Source organism: Euprymna scolopes, chromosome 10 (genome assembly GCF_053919585.1).
Source record: "Euprymna scolopes isolate OS-2025 chromosome 10, ASM5391958v1, whole genome shotgun sequence".
NCBI lineage: Eukaryota > Metazoa > Mollusca > Cephalopoda > Sepiida > Sepiolidae > Euprymna > Euprymna scolopes.
Window position 1 is genome coordinate 25,375,406 of NC_136491.1, and position 14,188 is coordinate 25,389,593.

General features: G+C 36.5%; 1 protein-coding gene across 2 annotated transcripts in view; it reads left to right on the forward strand.

The window, feature by feature from the left end:
• LOC145285867 (uncharacterized) overlaps positions 1–14,188 on the forward strand; it is a 510,918-nt gene that overhangs the window by 208,612 nt on the left and 288,118 nt on the right. For both annotated transcript variants that reach the window (XM_080134312.1, XM_080134311.1), the window contains 2 exons: positions 8,534–8,635; positions 13,759–13,895. In XM_080134312.1, the coding sequence (XP_079990438.1) occupies positions 8,534–8,635; positions 13,759–13,895 (239 nt within the window). The remainder of the gene's footprint in view (positions 1–8,533; positions 8,636–13,758; positions 13,896–14,188) is intronic.

Genomic DNA, 14,188 nt, shown 5'->3' on the forward strand with positions numbered 1-14,188 from the left:
GTATAGAACAAACAAAATTAAATAGAAATCAGTTAGTTACAACTTTTCAGAAAGTTTTATAAAAATCATTTTTTTTTTAATAAGCACAAAAGTGTCAATTTTAGCCATTTTAACCCGAAAGGCACCCCTAAGAGAGCAACCGGATTTTTCCCGGAAAATCCATTGTGTCACTTTTTTTACTCTTATCATGTTTAATGTTTGTGCAAAGTTTAAAAAAATTCCAAGCTGTAGTTACTGAGAAAAGTGTGGACAGAAGGGTGAATTTACAGGTCAAAAATAACATGACGTTAAAAATGCAATTAAATTTTTTATAATTTTTTTTTGTTTTTTTTTTTTTGTTTTTTTTTCAATTTAATTTTCCGAAGTTGTACTTTATCAGATTTTCAAATTGAATATTTCCTCTCATATTCGCTGGGTTCATAACTTACGAGGGGGCGTGCAATAAGTAATGCCCCTAACCCACTTCTCATAGCAGTAGAGCAACGACACTTGGCACAGTTATTAGTCTTTCTCTACATAGGAACCACCCAGAGTTATGCATTTCTCCCACCGTTTGATGCAGCTCTGGAGACCGTTTTTGTAGAACACCCCAGGTTGGTCCTCCAACCACGACGTGACTTCAGAAATCAAGGCTGCATCATCTGGGAAACGCTTTCCTTTCAAAAACAACTTCATGGCTGGGAAGAGGTGAAAGTCAGAGGGTGCAAGGTCAGGAGAGTAGGGAGGATGGGGTAGGATTTCATAACTATATGCCCATGCTTCTGATCTGGCGACATGCGAGTTGTGGACCGGAGCGTTGTCCTGCAGTTGATCTTGCTCCGCCTCTTGATTTTGATAGCTTCCCTTAATTTTCTCAAAAGTGAAGCATAATAGGCTCCTGTAATTGTGGTACCACCCTTTGCCTGGAAATCTGTCATCACTACTCCGTCCTGGTCCCAGAAGACTGTGAGCATGACCTTGCCAGCGGAGGGCTGCACACTTGCCTTCTTTGGAGGTGGTGAGTCCAAGTACTTCCACTGCATTGACTGGGCTTTGATCTCTAGATCATAGTGATGGACCCAGGTTTCATCCTGTGTAATCAGTCTTTTGAAAAACTTTGACTCATCTTCTTGGCATGTCTCCAAATTCATCCTCGAGCACTCGATGCATTCTCGCTCCTGGAATGGTGTGAGCAACCTGGGAATCCATCTGGCAGACACCTTATGCAAATGCAAATGGTCATGAATGATAGTTTCCACAGACCCTGTACTAATCTTGACATCTTGGGCTATTTGGCGAATAGTAATGCGCCGATCTTCCAAAATGGCAGCCTCAACTTGACGGACAGATGCCTCATCAATGGCAGAAGGGGCGGGGGCGACCAGGTCTGGGAGCTGTTTCCACAGACTTCCGGCCATGTTTGAATTCACGATGCCAGCGTTTTACAAGGTCATATGATGGGTCATTATCACCATAAGTTTCTTTCATTTCATCAAAAGTCCTGTGGTGTGCGTTTTTTCAAATACAAAAACCGGATCACTGCTCGACATTCAACAGGCTCCATTTCACACCTGACTCAGTTCAAACACCTGTAAAACAGAAACCACAATTAGTTCAGAGCTGTAATTTGCCACATAACCCGTAGAGATATAAATCATTGTACATGCAAAATTTCAGCTAGATCAGACCTGGAAGTGGGTCAGGGGCATTACTTATTGCACGCCCCTCGTCAAATGTACTAAACATTTTTTACTACTTTCTTCTACTTACAACCGTGGTCTTTTTAAGAATAAGGTCAAAAGGTATCTCCTGTCTTTGCAATAGTCAGCTTTCGTTTTTGTTAGCTTCTTACATCAAGTGGCTTCATGCCTTGTCTCGAGCGATTTGCATAAAAAACTTACAAAATCAAATTGAAAAAAAATTTAGTAAAACTCAATTGCATGAAATTTAGTTTGTTTGGAACTCTTAATTTCTATTTTTATATTGTTAGCTATGTTTACATATACAAAATTTAATTCTAAACTAATTAACTGATCATTATAAATTTTGCGCTACAGCTGCTAGACATAAGGGCTCCAAATGTGGGTTGTATTTAGTTTTATGTGGAAGGGATAAAAAGTGAATGGAAGCCTTCCGTGAAAATTCAAACGTCTGATTTTTGTGAAATTTTAACACTAGGTATTATATACATAAATTAATAAATATTCCTGTTGAATATTAGTCAGTTGAATTTTTTTTTTTTTTGCATAGGGAATTTAATGGCACATATCTGCTTCTGACGCAAGTCCTTGACAGGAGTCGCTTTCTTAGTCTCATGCTGTCAATATCAGAAGCAGAGATTAAACTTTCAGGTTCTGAATGCATGTTCAGTCATCATAAAAATAAGAGGCATTATTTTTGGAACGACACTCATATGACTTGTTAATTTACCAAGAGGAACGAGATGGATCTATTAACCTTGAGGTTAAACCTTATAAATTATACATAATAACTAGAGCTGTGACAACAGCATATTCTTTTCATTGTTTGGACTCTTGAGTATATATCCGTTAATATCTTGTATGTTTTTATATAGAGTGATGTGGTTCTCGATTGATTGACTGTGTCTTACTGTGTCGGATATATACTTGAGTCAAAAGAATGAAAAGAATATTCTGTTGTCACAGTCCTAGTAATAACTCCATCTACGCTTCTGAAATCATACGAATGTTAGCCATGTATTTTCTCCTGTTTTTCCACTTATTTTGGTCCGAGAATGAATTTTTTTTTAATTATTTTTGATTAATTTAATTAATTATTTGGTTTAAGAATGAAATTTTTTCCAATTATTTTTAATTGCTGATTTGGTCCGAGAATTATTTTTTTTTTTTTCAATTATTGATTTTGTCTGAGAATAAAATGTTTTCAATCTTTTCTAAGAATATAAACTATCTTACTTATAGGATTCGATTTGACAACTTTATTAAGAACTTGTGGGGATAGCTGGCCTTGCCTGGTCGTAAAATACGTTTAAATATATTTTAATTCGTGCAGATTTTGTATTTATTATTACAGAGCCAATTCTCTATTGAATATTATATTGTACCTAATATATAGTAGTGATTTCAAAAGTTTAAAAAAAAAATTTATTTGCCTGTCATCAGCTAGAATTGAAACCAAAACATTTAGCGCTCCAGGCATGTTCCCTGCTGTTTTAGCTATCAACAGATTGATAAGAAAGATTTCAAATAAACCACTTCAAGCTATGAATAAATTTGCACATGCGCAAAACTAATAGAAATATGTCGGCAAGTTGAAATGAACATTTTGCTTTTCAATCTGTGGACATATTTCTGTACAAGTTATTCATCCATCCAAACAAAGATTTTACTCTTTATAAACAATCCTTGGTGTATGATTACTATTTGCTGTTGATTTCAGCGTCATGTGACCTGTAATTTAAGAGTTTATTAGTTAAATATTTTCACACACACATGTATACATCCTCTGTTTTATTTATATAGATAAGCCATAGATGGTTGATATGTAGTAAAACGTGTGTGTTTCCTTGCTTGAAGGTCTGTATTAATTAAAGGCTAAGATAACCGAAACATGGCTCGTATACAGACTTTGCAGTAAGTACTCATTAATTGATTGAAGGACAAGTCTGACCGCCATAATAAACTTAAAATTACAACATATAAACCACTGTTATTGTTGATGGTTTTATTATATGTCTAAGTGTTTCAACAATTTAATGCAAAGAGGCTTTTGATTAATTTCTTAATTTATTTCATTGTTAAAATTAAATAATCTATTATAATAAATCTGCGTTCCTGTCTGTCTGTTTGTTTGTTTGTTTACAATGGCGTCCTAGCATATATAATATAAACTAGCAGATGTACTCAGCGTTGCCCAGTATTAAACATAATGTTAAATTTTTCAAGGTCTAAAGTTAAGGTCAAATTTGGTACAGCTCTTGATAAACTCCTCCACCTAGGGATGGTGCACACCAAGTTGTGGTTCGCCACCATCCCTAGGTGAGGAGTTTATGAAGAGCCGCACCAAATATAATCTTAACCTTTGACCTTGAAAAATGGTGTGCATCATCTCTAGCTCGGAGACCATCATCATGTCAGGTTTTTCATCATGATCAGCCCAGTGATATGGACTGTAGGAGAGTATGCATAAGCTATGAGTTTGACATTTGACCTTTACCGTGAAAAATGTTACGCCCTGTCCCTATGTGATCGACCATCATGCCAGGTTTGGTCATGATCGGTCAGTTGTGTGGGTTGTAGGAGAATTGTGCGCACACACACACACACACACACACACACACATGACATTACTTTATATATATATATATATATATGTATATATATATATATATATATATATATGAGTGAAAGTGTCTGTCTGTGTGTGTACATTTCCCTATGCAATGACTTTGTCAATTTTAAGTCTACAGACTCGAAATTTGATATACAGGTTACTGAAAGTTGGGAAAATCGATGTGATCGGTTTTCGGCCAGAAATTTGGCGATTAAGGGGTCAAAGTTCAACGATTTGACCTTTAAGAACTCTACTAAACTCCTCCGACAATTTTGGGTCTAAATACTTGAAATTTTAGATATAGGTTCATTGGACATGGATCTAACTTAATAACTTGATTTGAGCCCAAGACAATAAATTTTAAGGGGTCATAATAGGGGTCAAATTTTAAAAAATTGACCACTTTTTTATTCTTTTGCTCAACATACATCTCCAAATACCCGGGCAAAGCCGGGCACCCATGCTAGTATATATATATATACATATATATATATATAGAGAGAGAGAGAGAGAGACATTATGACGTTATGTATGACGTCATAAAAAACGACGTCATGCATGGTAATCTGCTAATATCATGTAGAGAGGGTTGTCAAAAATGAAAGATTCTCCAGGCAACGCTGAGCAGCCTGTTAGTAAATGTGTATGCATATATATGCATATATTATTTCATGTATCAACATAAACTTTTATAAGATTTTAATATTTTATATATATTTCCAATATTTACTTCAACAGTGCGCAATACATGAGTAGAGCTAGGGAGTATGTTATGAAAATATATATGGCAATTAAGCTACACAGAATTTTCTGCATTTCGTCCTTGTTGGCCTGACAAGAATGAAATGAGGGCTCATCAGGTTAAAACACATGGAATTGATGTTAGCAGATGTTTTGATGTCTACACATGGTGTTAAGTTTAACTAATCAATCCAATTCATTGTCATTCGCAATTAATAAAAAGAAAACACCAAATAAAAACCACACTAGGGATACATTACTGGGAGCTCAAAGAAAGAGGACGCTTACCAGCAGTCGAGTGGAAATTGGCATGACAGGCGAGCATATGTAGAAATTTAAATTATGTCTGTATCAGAAATGTGAAATCCTAAAGTCTAAAACCCCTCAAAACCTATTAAACTCTAGAAGCAAAATAGCAAACAACTGCATGCACAAAATAGACTTTATCTTAATCTATCAATACAAATAATATATATATATATATATATATATATATATATATATATATATATATATATATATATATATATTGGGTAGCAAAAGTATTTGGTACATTGTTTTTTTTTGTGGGGGGTGTCGTATTTCGAAAAAATATAAAGTTAATTTGAATAAAATTTACACTCAATCTTTGAATTATTTAAAAATGAAAGGCAAATGAAGATATACTTAGTTGACAAATATTTATTAGCAAAAAATGAAATTATTCATATGCAGAAAAGTATTTAACAGATTTACTAATATTTAGTTGTATCCTCTGTTCTGCCTTACAACATCCAAACGCTTTCCATAACTGTCTTCTAGTTGCTTACAATCACTTGCTAATAGTTTCAGCCATTCTTCTTCACAAACTTCAATTTCTTGATATTTTTGCGAGCTCTTGCATGTACCCTTAATTTCAAAGTTTTCCAGATTTACGATGGAATTTAGGTCGGGTGACTAGCTAGGCCACTGTAGAACACTAATCCTATTATCCTTAAACAATTTCCTAGTTATTTTAACCTTGTGCTTGGGATCATTGTTTTGCTGGAGAAGAAAGTCACGGCCCAATCCTAAATCTGAGCCACTCTTGAACAAATGTATTGATAAAATATTTGTATTTTGCTGTATTCATTTTCCCTTTTATGATTTCCATTCCTTCAACTCCATTTGCAGAAAATCAGTCCCAAATTACATTTCCGCCTCCAATTTTTACAGTGGGAATGGTATTAGATGATTTACATTCGGCACCTTTTTACATCCATACTTGGGTGCGCATGTTTCTTCCAAAAAGCTAAAAAAAAAAATTTATCTGACCAAATAACTTTGTTCCAGAAACCATCCGATTCACATTGATATATTATAAACAAATTTCCAACGATCTTTCACGTATCTAGGACCCAACAAGTCTTTCTCGGTGATTTAGAATACAGATCTGTACGATTCAATGATCTCTTGATTGTGTCCTTGCTTGCTTCAATAACTGCTTCCTGCAAATCATTCTGAATTTCTGAACGCATCAGAAATGCTTCTTTCTTCACGTTACGAGCAATGTAACGAGCAGTAACATTATTTAATTTACGTTGCAGAACATTTCTTAGATGTTTTTTAGTATTACTACCTGTTGTTTTCCACTTTCTCTCGACAGCCCCAACTGTACTCACCACTAAATTTAGTTCTGAAGCTGTTTTGCTGTATCCCTTTCCATTTTTATGTCTCGCTATGATTTCTTGGCACATATGATTAGTCAATTCCTTTGTTTTAACCATTTTAAAACAGTAATGAAAGAGGCAACCTGCAGTGTCTGAGAGCTGTTATCAACTGACCTGTAAAGAGCCGGAACCCTTGGTTGAAATATTGTAGCAAAATGAAATGACTGCTTAAGAATAAATGGATAGTGTTGAATACTTTGCATATGGGTAATTTGATTTTTTGTTAATAAATATTTATCAACTAAGTATATCTTCATTTTCGATTTATTTTTAGATAGCCTTAATTTAAACCTATGTTACTTCCGTTTTGGTGATGGACGTAACAGCAAACACGTCACGTTTTCTTTTTTTCATGTTCTTTTTCTCCTTCGCGGTACGGGTTCGAGCCTGCCTGTGTACTACCACTTTTTTTTTTCTCAACACACGCTTCCAATCACCCGAGCAAGGCCGGGCACCCATGCTAGTGTGTATATATATATATATATATATATATATATATATATATATATATATATATATATATATATATATATTAGAAAAGATGTGACCTGTAGGATCATATGTTCAACCCCAGTTACATTACTTGAATCGGGTGGGAGGCGAGCGAGTTTACAAAGCCAAGTTAAATAAATAAAATAAATAACATCCCATATTAGACGCTTTTTGCTGTTTGTATCCTTCTGCCCTCTCCCCCCTCTCTCTCTCTTTCTCTCTCTCCCTCTCCCCCCCTCTCTCTCTCTCTCTCTCTCTCTCTCTCTCATACGAATTGAATAATTTCACTGTGTGGTGAGATTCTCTTTTACTTATAATGAACAATTCGAACCTTTTTATGCATTTTCATTATATTCGACTGTAGGAAGAGAGAGAGAGATGAACGAGAAAGAAACGATTTAAAATAAGATAATCGCACAAGCAACAGTGAGAATATAAAAAAGATGAACAAAAAACTTAATAAAAGTATGGTTCCCCTGGTGATTCAATTGCAAATGGTGGTCAATAAAAAGGGATTTTTTTTCCAAACATAACTCAATCCCAATACAACAGAATATTCTAGTATGTATTTTCATGTGATTAAAGACAATAATTTCTTATGGTTCAACATTCTGAGAGCAGAACTCGCAACGAGACTTTTCTGATATTCGATCTATTGTCAATTCATAGCAATTTTCTTTTCATTTGATTAATAGTAGCGATTTAAAAGTATTACAAATCAATAAAATCTGTAAGATCGAATCGGTTTTGTTGTTCAATCATAAATGAGTGTAGAAAGTGGATTTGCTTTGTTACGTTTGTCCAATTTCTGGCTGTCACTTTCCTTATTTTGTCCTTTAGTCCTCGCATTCCATGAACGATGTTACTGACAAAGGGGGGCGTGGGCGAATGACTTTTCTGGCCATTTCACACTTATTGGGGGGGAGGGGGTAGTAAAAAAATTTTTGTTGGTAGTAAATTTTTTTGTTGTTGTTGTTGTTGGTAGTAAATTTTTTTTGTTTTTTGTAGTAATTTTTTTTTTTGTAGGGGGTGTGGGAGAATGACTTCTGTCCATTTCACACTTATTGTTGGTTGGTAGTAAAGTTTTTTTTGGGGGGGTAGTAATTTTTTTTTTTTGTAGTAATTTCTTTGTTGTTGTTGGTAGTAAATTATTATTTTTTTTTGTAGTAATTTTTTTTTTTTTTTTTTTGTAGTAAACTTTTTTATTTAGTTCCTTTCATCAAGTAGTATCCATACTTTGTCTGGAGCAATTTTCCGTAAAAAAAAAAATGTTCAAGTTTTTACTTTTTGTTTCATTTATTTCCTTTCCATTTTCGCAGGTGTACCTACTCAGGAAGTATGCCTCTCATCACATACCCGGAAAGCTTGAAAGTCAGCGTTTCTATATTTGCAGTCTCTCCACAACAACTATCGTTTACAAGGTAAGGACAAAGCCGGCACTCATTAAATGAACAAATGATTGCCTTGGATGACAAAATTTACGGAACACTATAATTTCTGACCAAATTTTAGTAAACATTAATCAAAAATCATAAACAATACAAGCAATGCTGACACTCATTTACAATATGAATTACTAAACTTTTTGTTCGTTAAAAAACAGGAAAACATTATAACCCGTTTATTTAGAATGAGTGCTTTATGCAAATTTGGTTAAATTTGTACTCATTTTTGCATTAAATACTGACCCCTATTATTAATCCCTAACTGTGCAATCGAACCGATACCATAATACTTAGTTCGCTGCAGCTTATCACAAATGTCCATACAAAATTCCAGCCAGATCGGTTCTGTAGTTTGCAAGAAAAGGTGGAATGGACAGACAGAAAGACACAGACAGACACACAGAAATGTAATATTGATATAGAAGACTAGCTGTCCCTACCAAGTGTAGCCCATGAGGATGAATTGCTCCACAGCATGGATCTTCTGCCCTTTGACAGTGATGCCCAGTTCATGGTATGCATCTCCTGGGGTGGGTTGGTACATAACTTCTGTCTTCTTTGTACTGATGGTGAGACCAAAGTTGTCACAACTGGTGGAGAATCCGTCCATTTGATGTTGCATCTCTATCTCATTTGGGGCATTAAGGGCACAGTCATCGGCAAAGAGAAGATCTCTGATGATGGTTTCCCTCACTCTTGTGACTGCCTGCATTCGCCTGATGTTAAACAATTTCCCATCACATCTGTACTTGATGTTAATGCCAGAGTGACTGTCTTTGAAAGCGTCCTAGAGCATGGCAGAGAAAACCATGCTGAAGAGCGCCAGGGCTAAGACACAGCCCTGCTTGACCCCGTTGGTCACAGGGAAGGGCTCTGAGGGGTCGCCGTCATCCAGGACACGAACGGTCATGCCCTCATGGAACTGCCTGACAATGGCGATGAACATGTCTGGACAACCAAATTTTTCCATGATCCGCCAGAGGCCATTTCAGCAAACAGTGTCGAAGGCCTTGGTCAGGTCGACAAACGTGGTGTAGAGGCCCCGGTGCTGCTCGAACCATGATGAACCCGGCATCACTGTCAAAGGGCAGAAGATCCATGCTGTGGAGCAATTCACCTACCTTGGCAGCACCCTCTCCCGCACCGCCAACATTGACATTGAGGTTAACCATAGGATCTCCACAGCGAGCAGTGCATTTGGAAGACTTAGAGACAATGTGTGGAAGAGGAGAGGCATTACACTCGCAACCAAACTGAAAGTATACCGAGCGGTCATCCTGACAACCCTACTCTATGCCTGCGAAACTTGGACGCCATATAAAAGACATGAAAAACAGTTGAATGGCTTCCACCTCAGATGCCTCCGTAATCTTCTCAACATCCGCTGGCAAGACAGAATTCCTGAAGTGCGCGGGGCTCCATACCATCACCACCATAATCCGCAAAACCCAGCTCCGGTGGGCAGGCCATGTCTATCGCATGCATGACAGCCGAATCCCCAAACAACTTTTCTATGGGGAACTCAGCCAGGGAAAGCGGAATGCAGGGGGTCAAAAGAAACGATATAAAGACTGTCTGAGAACGTCCCTAAAAGACTTTGACATCAGCCCCCAGTCTTGGGAGAGTCGCGCTGCTGAACGTTCGGCCTGGCGTTGCGTCATCAGCCTAGGAGCCGACAGGGCAGAGAATCAACGCATGACACACGACCAGCAGAAGCGCAAGAGGAGGAAGGAGAGAGCTGCCTGTTCACAGCCTGCCGATACCGCCTTCACGTGTCCAGAGTGTGGAAGAGTCTGCCGAGCACGGATTGGCCTCATCAGCCATCTCAGGACCCACAAACCCCTGACGCCGAACTGATTGATACCTTGGTCATCGTCGACTTCGACGGACGAGCAAGAAGAGAAGCCCATGAGGCCTTTTACTTTCATTAATGATTAATTAATGATTTACGTGACTGAAATAGTATTAATCCACCTACAAAAAAGTTAAGATTATGAATAAATAATAAAAAAAAAAAAATTTGCCTTCTCTCAAAAAAAGAAACATTAAAAAGTTGGCTATTTATTTATTTCTTCTCACTCTATAAAAGTAAAAAAGTCAACCGTGATTTAAAAATTTGAATAAATGTAACATTTTAAAAAATTGCATCAAATTGGCTCTAATTATATTCCTTCCAGATGTCTTCATGATGCCGTTGATGACAGGAAGAGGACTTTAGAATGTGAGAGGGTTAGCTCTCTCCCAATCTCTCTCCTGATATCAGTAATCAAAACAAAAATTGTTGATTAGATTAAATATAAAATTTGATGAAATTTATTGTATTTAGGATTCTTCAGACTACTGTTCTTATCTTGAATGTTTCCGTCGATATAACCTCCACCTTTTTCAGGTGTATTTAGTCAAACACTGGAATCTTTATGTTAATCTCAAGGAATCTGAACAGAATTTTGAGCCCTGGGGGTAGAATGCTCTCGTTCAGTCAGCTACTCCAAACTAGTTTTGTTTATGCCTTTTCTCTATTCATATTTTTCCCTAATTAAATATTTAACACAAATATTTTAACTAACATTCTTTTTTTTTTTTGAACATTTTCATGAATATCTTTTTAACTAAATAATTTAACAATCCTAATAATCGTTCTGACCCCTGACACTGCCCACCACAACATAACACGGCTACTACACTGATCATAGCCGAAGGGTCACAATATAACATCAGTTGAAGCGACGCGAAATATTCTCTCAGCTTATGAAGAAGAATGGCTGAATGACAAAACGTGCAGAAGACGATTTACAAAATTAAGAAATGAAAATTTTTGTCTAAAGACTCACCAGGATGTATAATTAAGTTTGTAAGGACTCCTCGTGGTACCATTTAAAAAGAAAAAAAAACAAAAAAAACACTCCTGTAATAGCAGCTGAAAAATATGCAAGGATGTTTTCCTCAAACCATACAACTGTTCGCCGTAAAATTCAAAATCTTGGAAAGATTCTTATGCTTGGAAAATGCATGTCATGAATTATCTCCAAACCCAAAACTGTTGCAAAAGAGGTGGGCTCCCTTTACCACACTAGAAAAATACTCACACCTGCCAGTATCCTTTATCTCTACAATGCCACCATTCGTCCATGCATGGAATATTATTGCCACATATGGGCCAGTGCATCAATCACTTGTCTCTCTTTATTGGACAGTCCAAAAAACGGGTCTCCAATCTAATGGGTCGCACACTGTCCAACAAGCTCCAACCTCTGTCCCATCATCACAATGTTGTATCGCTGTGCTTGTTTTACAAGAATTTTAATGGAATGTGCTCTGATGAACTCCTAGCACTGGTAACCCCTCAACAAAATCCCATCCTTTCGCTGTAGAGATCCTCCAATGTTGGAAAGTCTTTTATTCTAATAGTTTTCTCGAACTGCTAGATTTTGGAATTCCCTCCTTGTTCATGCTTCCCGAACTGTACTAATATCTGGAAGTTTAAATGTAATGTGAATAGAAATCTTGCTGCTCAACTCCCTACTGCAGGCATGGTCCCTAATTCACTGTAGCCTCAGTGGTAATTTGCCTTGTTTGGGGTGAATTTGAGTAAAAAAACAAGTGAAGCATGCATGGTCCCCCGTGAGTGCACAGTGAACAAGGCATAAGAAAAATGACTAAGTCCATCATTTGCCCCGCCCCATTTAGCCCGAAAAGCCCCCAAGGCCTTAACACATTTAAATTTGAGCAGACGAATACATAAAATCTTCTTTTTTTTTTTTTTTTTTTTTTTTTTTTTTTTTACAAAGGAGTCACCACTTATTAAAGCCCGGAGGCCACTCGAGGATAAAGGTTAATAAGTGTACTGTAGTTAATGGGAAAATGTAGTAATCATTAGTAGTGGAAATTTGGTAAATTGAATTACTTAAGAGGATGGCTCATCCAGAACTTGTTTACATAGGACTTGAAGACGACCATATTGTAGTCAGTTGGAAAACAGGAAAACGAAGAGAGTTCCACAGGTGTGCAGTTCTAAGAAGCTTTACTCATGGAATCCACGTTTAGGCTTAGGCACAGATAAAGAGTGGGGGAAATTATTGGTAATGGTTTCGAATAGACGGGTGTTTTTTGTGAAAGTCAAGCTAGGAGGACCATAGATTGGAGCTCAGACGAGCACTTGCCATGAAAATAACGATAAATCAGAGGCAGGTTTGCAACATCTCTTCTGAAATCGAAAAAATATGATGTAAAAGATAATTTTAAGATATCATTGCGTGATGTGTAGCAATAATTTCGTAACTTTCAAAATGGTGTTTGTTGCATTTTGCATCCTCGTTCTTCCAATGTTATTTTGAACAAGATTTAAATTTAATTTTATTTATTGCAGACTATTATCCTCATCTTCTCTTGGTTGCTTCACGACGTTTCGGCCAACTATTCCTCTGGCCTTCGTCAGGTGGTAACCATGACGGGATAGGAACTCTTAATCTCCTGACTGCATCCACTGCAGTTACTGCCTTCTATACTTGTTTGGGGTCCGTGGCAGAGTTGATAGACGTTAAATCTCTACAATTCCAGGTGAGAATTGTCTGAAGATAGCGGTTTCAATCCTACTCAAAGCCGGCCAGAGGCTTATTTGGCCAAAACGTGGTGAGATGACAACTACCGAAGTGGATGCAGTCAGGAGATTCAGAGTTCCTATCCCGTCGCGGTTACCACCTGATGAAGGCCAGAGGAATAGTTGGCCGAAACGTTGTGAAACAACTAAGAAAAAGATGGGATAATAGTCCACAATAAATAAATTAATAAATAATACTCATCTCAATTCCAATTAAATTATATATAATTTAAATTTGTTAAAAAAAATGGATTACTTCACATAAAAATCTAATTATGGGAAAATTTAAATTTTTATCGATAATTTGAAATCGATTTAATATGAACAAAAAAAAAGTTCCTGTTCTAGACTATATCATTAATGTTTCTCGCAAGTATGTTTCCATCTCTTTTTTTTTTATTGTTATTTCTATTATTATTAAATGCTAAAATCCGCATTGATTTATTTATCTTTAAATGTTTTACTAATTGATATTCATTATTTTCTTTCTCTCTTTTTTTAGGGTTTGTTTTCTACTGCCCAACTTTGGCAGTATTTCAGCGACCTTACGAATCCCGAATATGAGACCCACCTCGCCATTGTTCACAGTCGATTTTCTACAAACACAGTTCCCAGCTGGGAAAGGGCACATCCTCAGAGGTATGTTTTTTTTTTTGTGTCACTTATACTCTTTCTAGTGGAAGGAGTGGGTGTCAGCTAATAAGATAACTTATTCAATTCATAAGAATATACGATTTTTTCCATGTGTACCCTAGTGGCTTTATTTGGATTCCCATGCGTTGACTGTTTTATCGTCTTAAGTATAATTTTCATTGTTGATAATGTTACAATACCAGAAGCCTGTACTTGTAAGTGAGTAAATATGAAATAGGATAGTCAAGGATTCGAACTTGCGAAGCTAGATTTGGAATTGAGAATTCCAATCATAAATT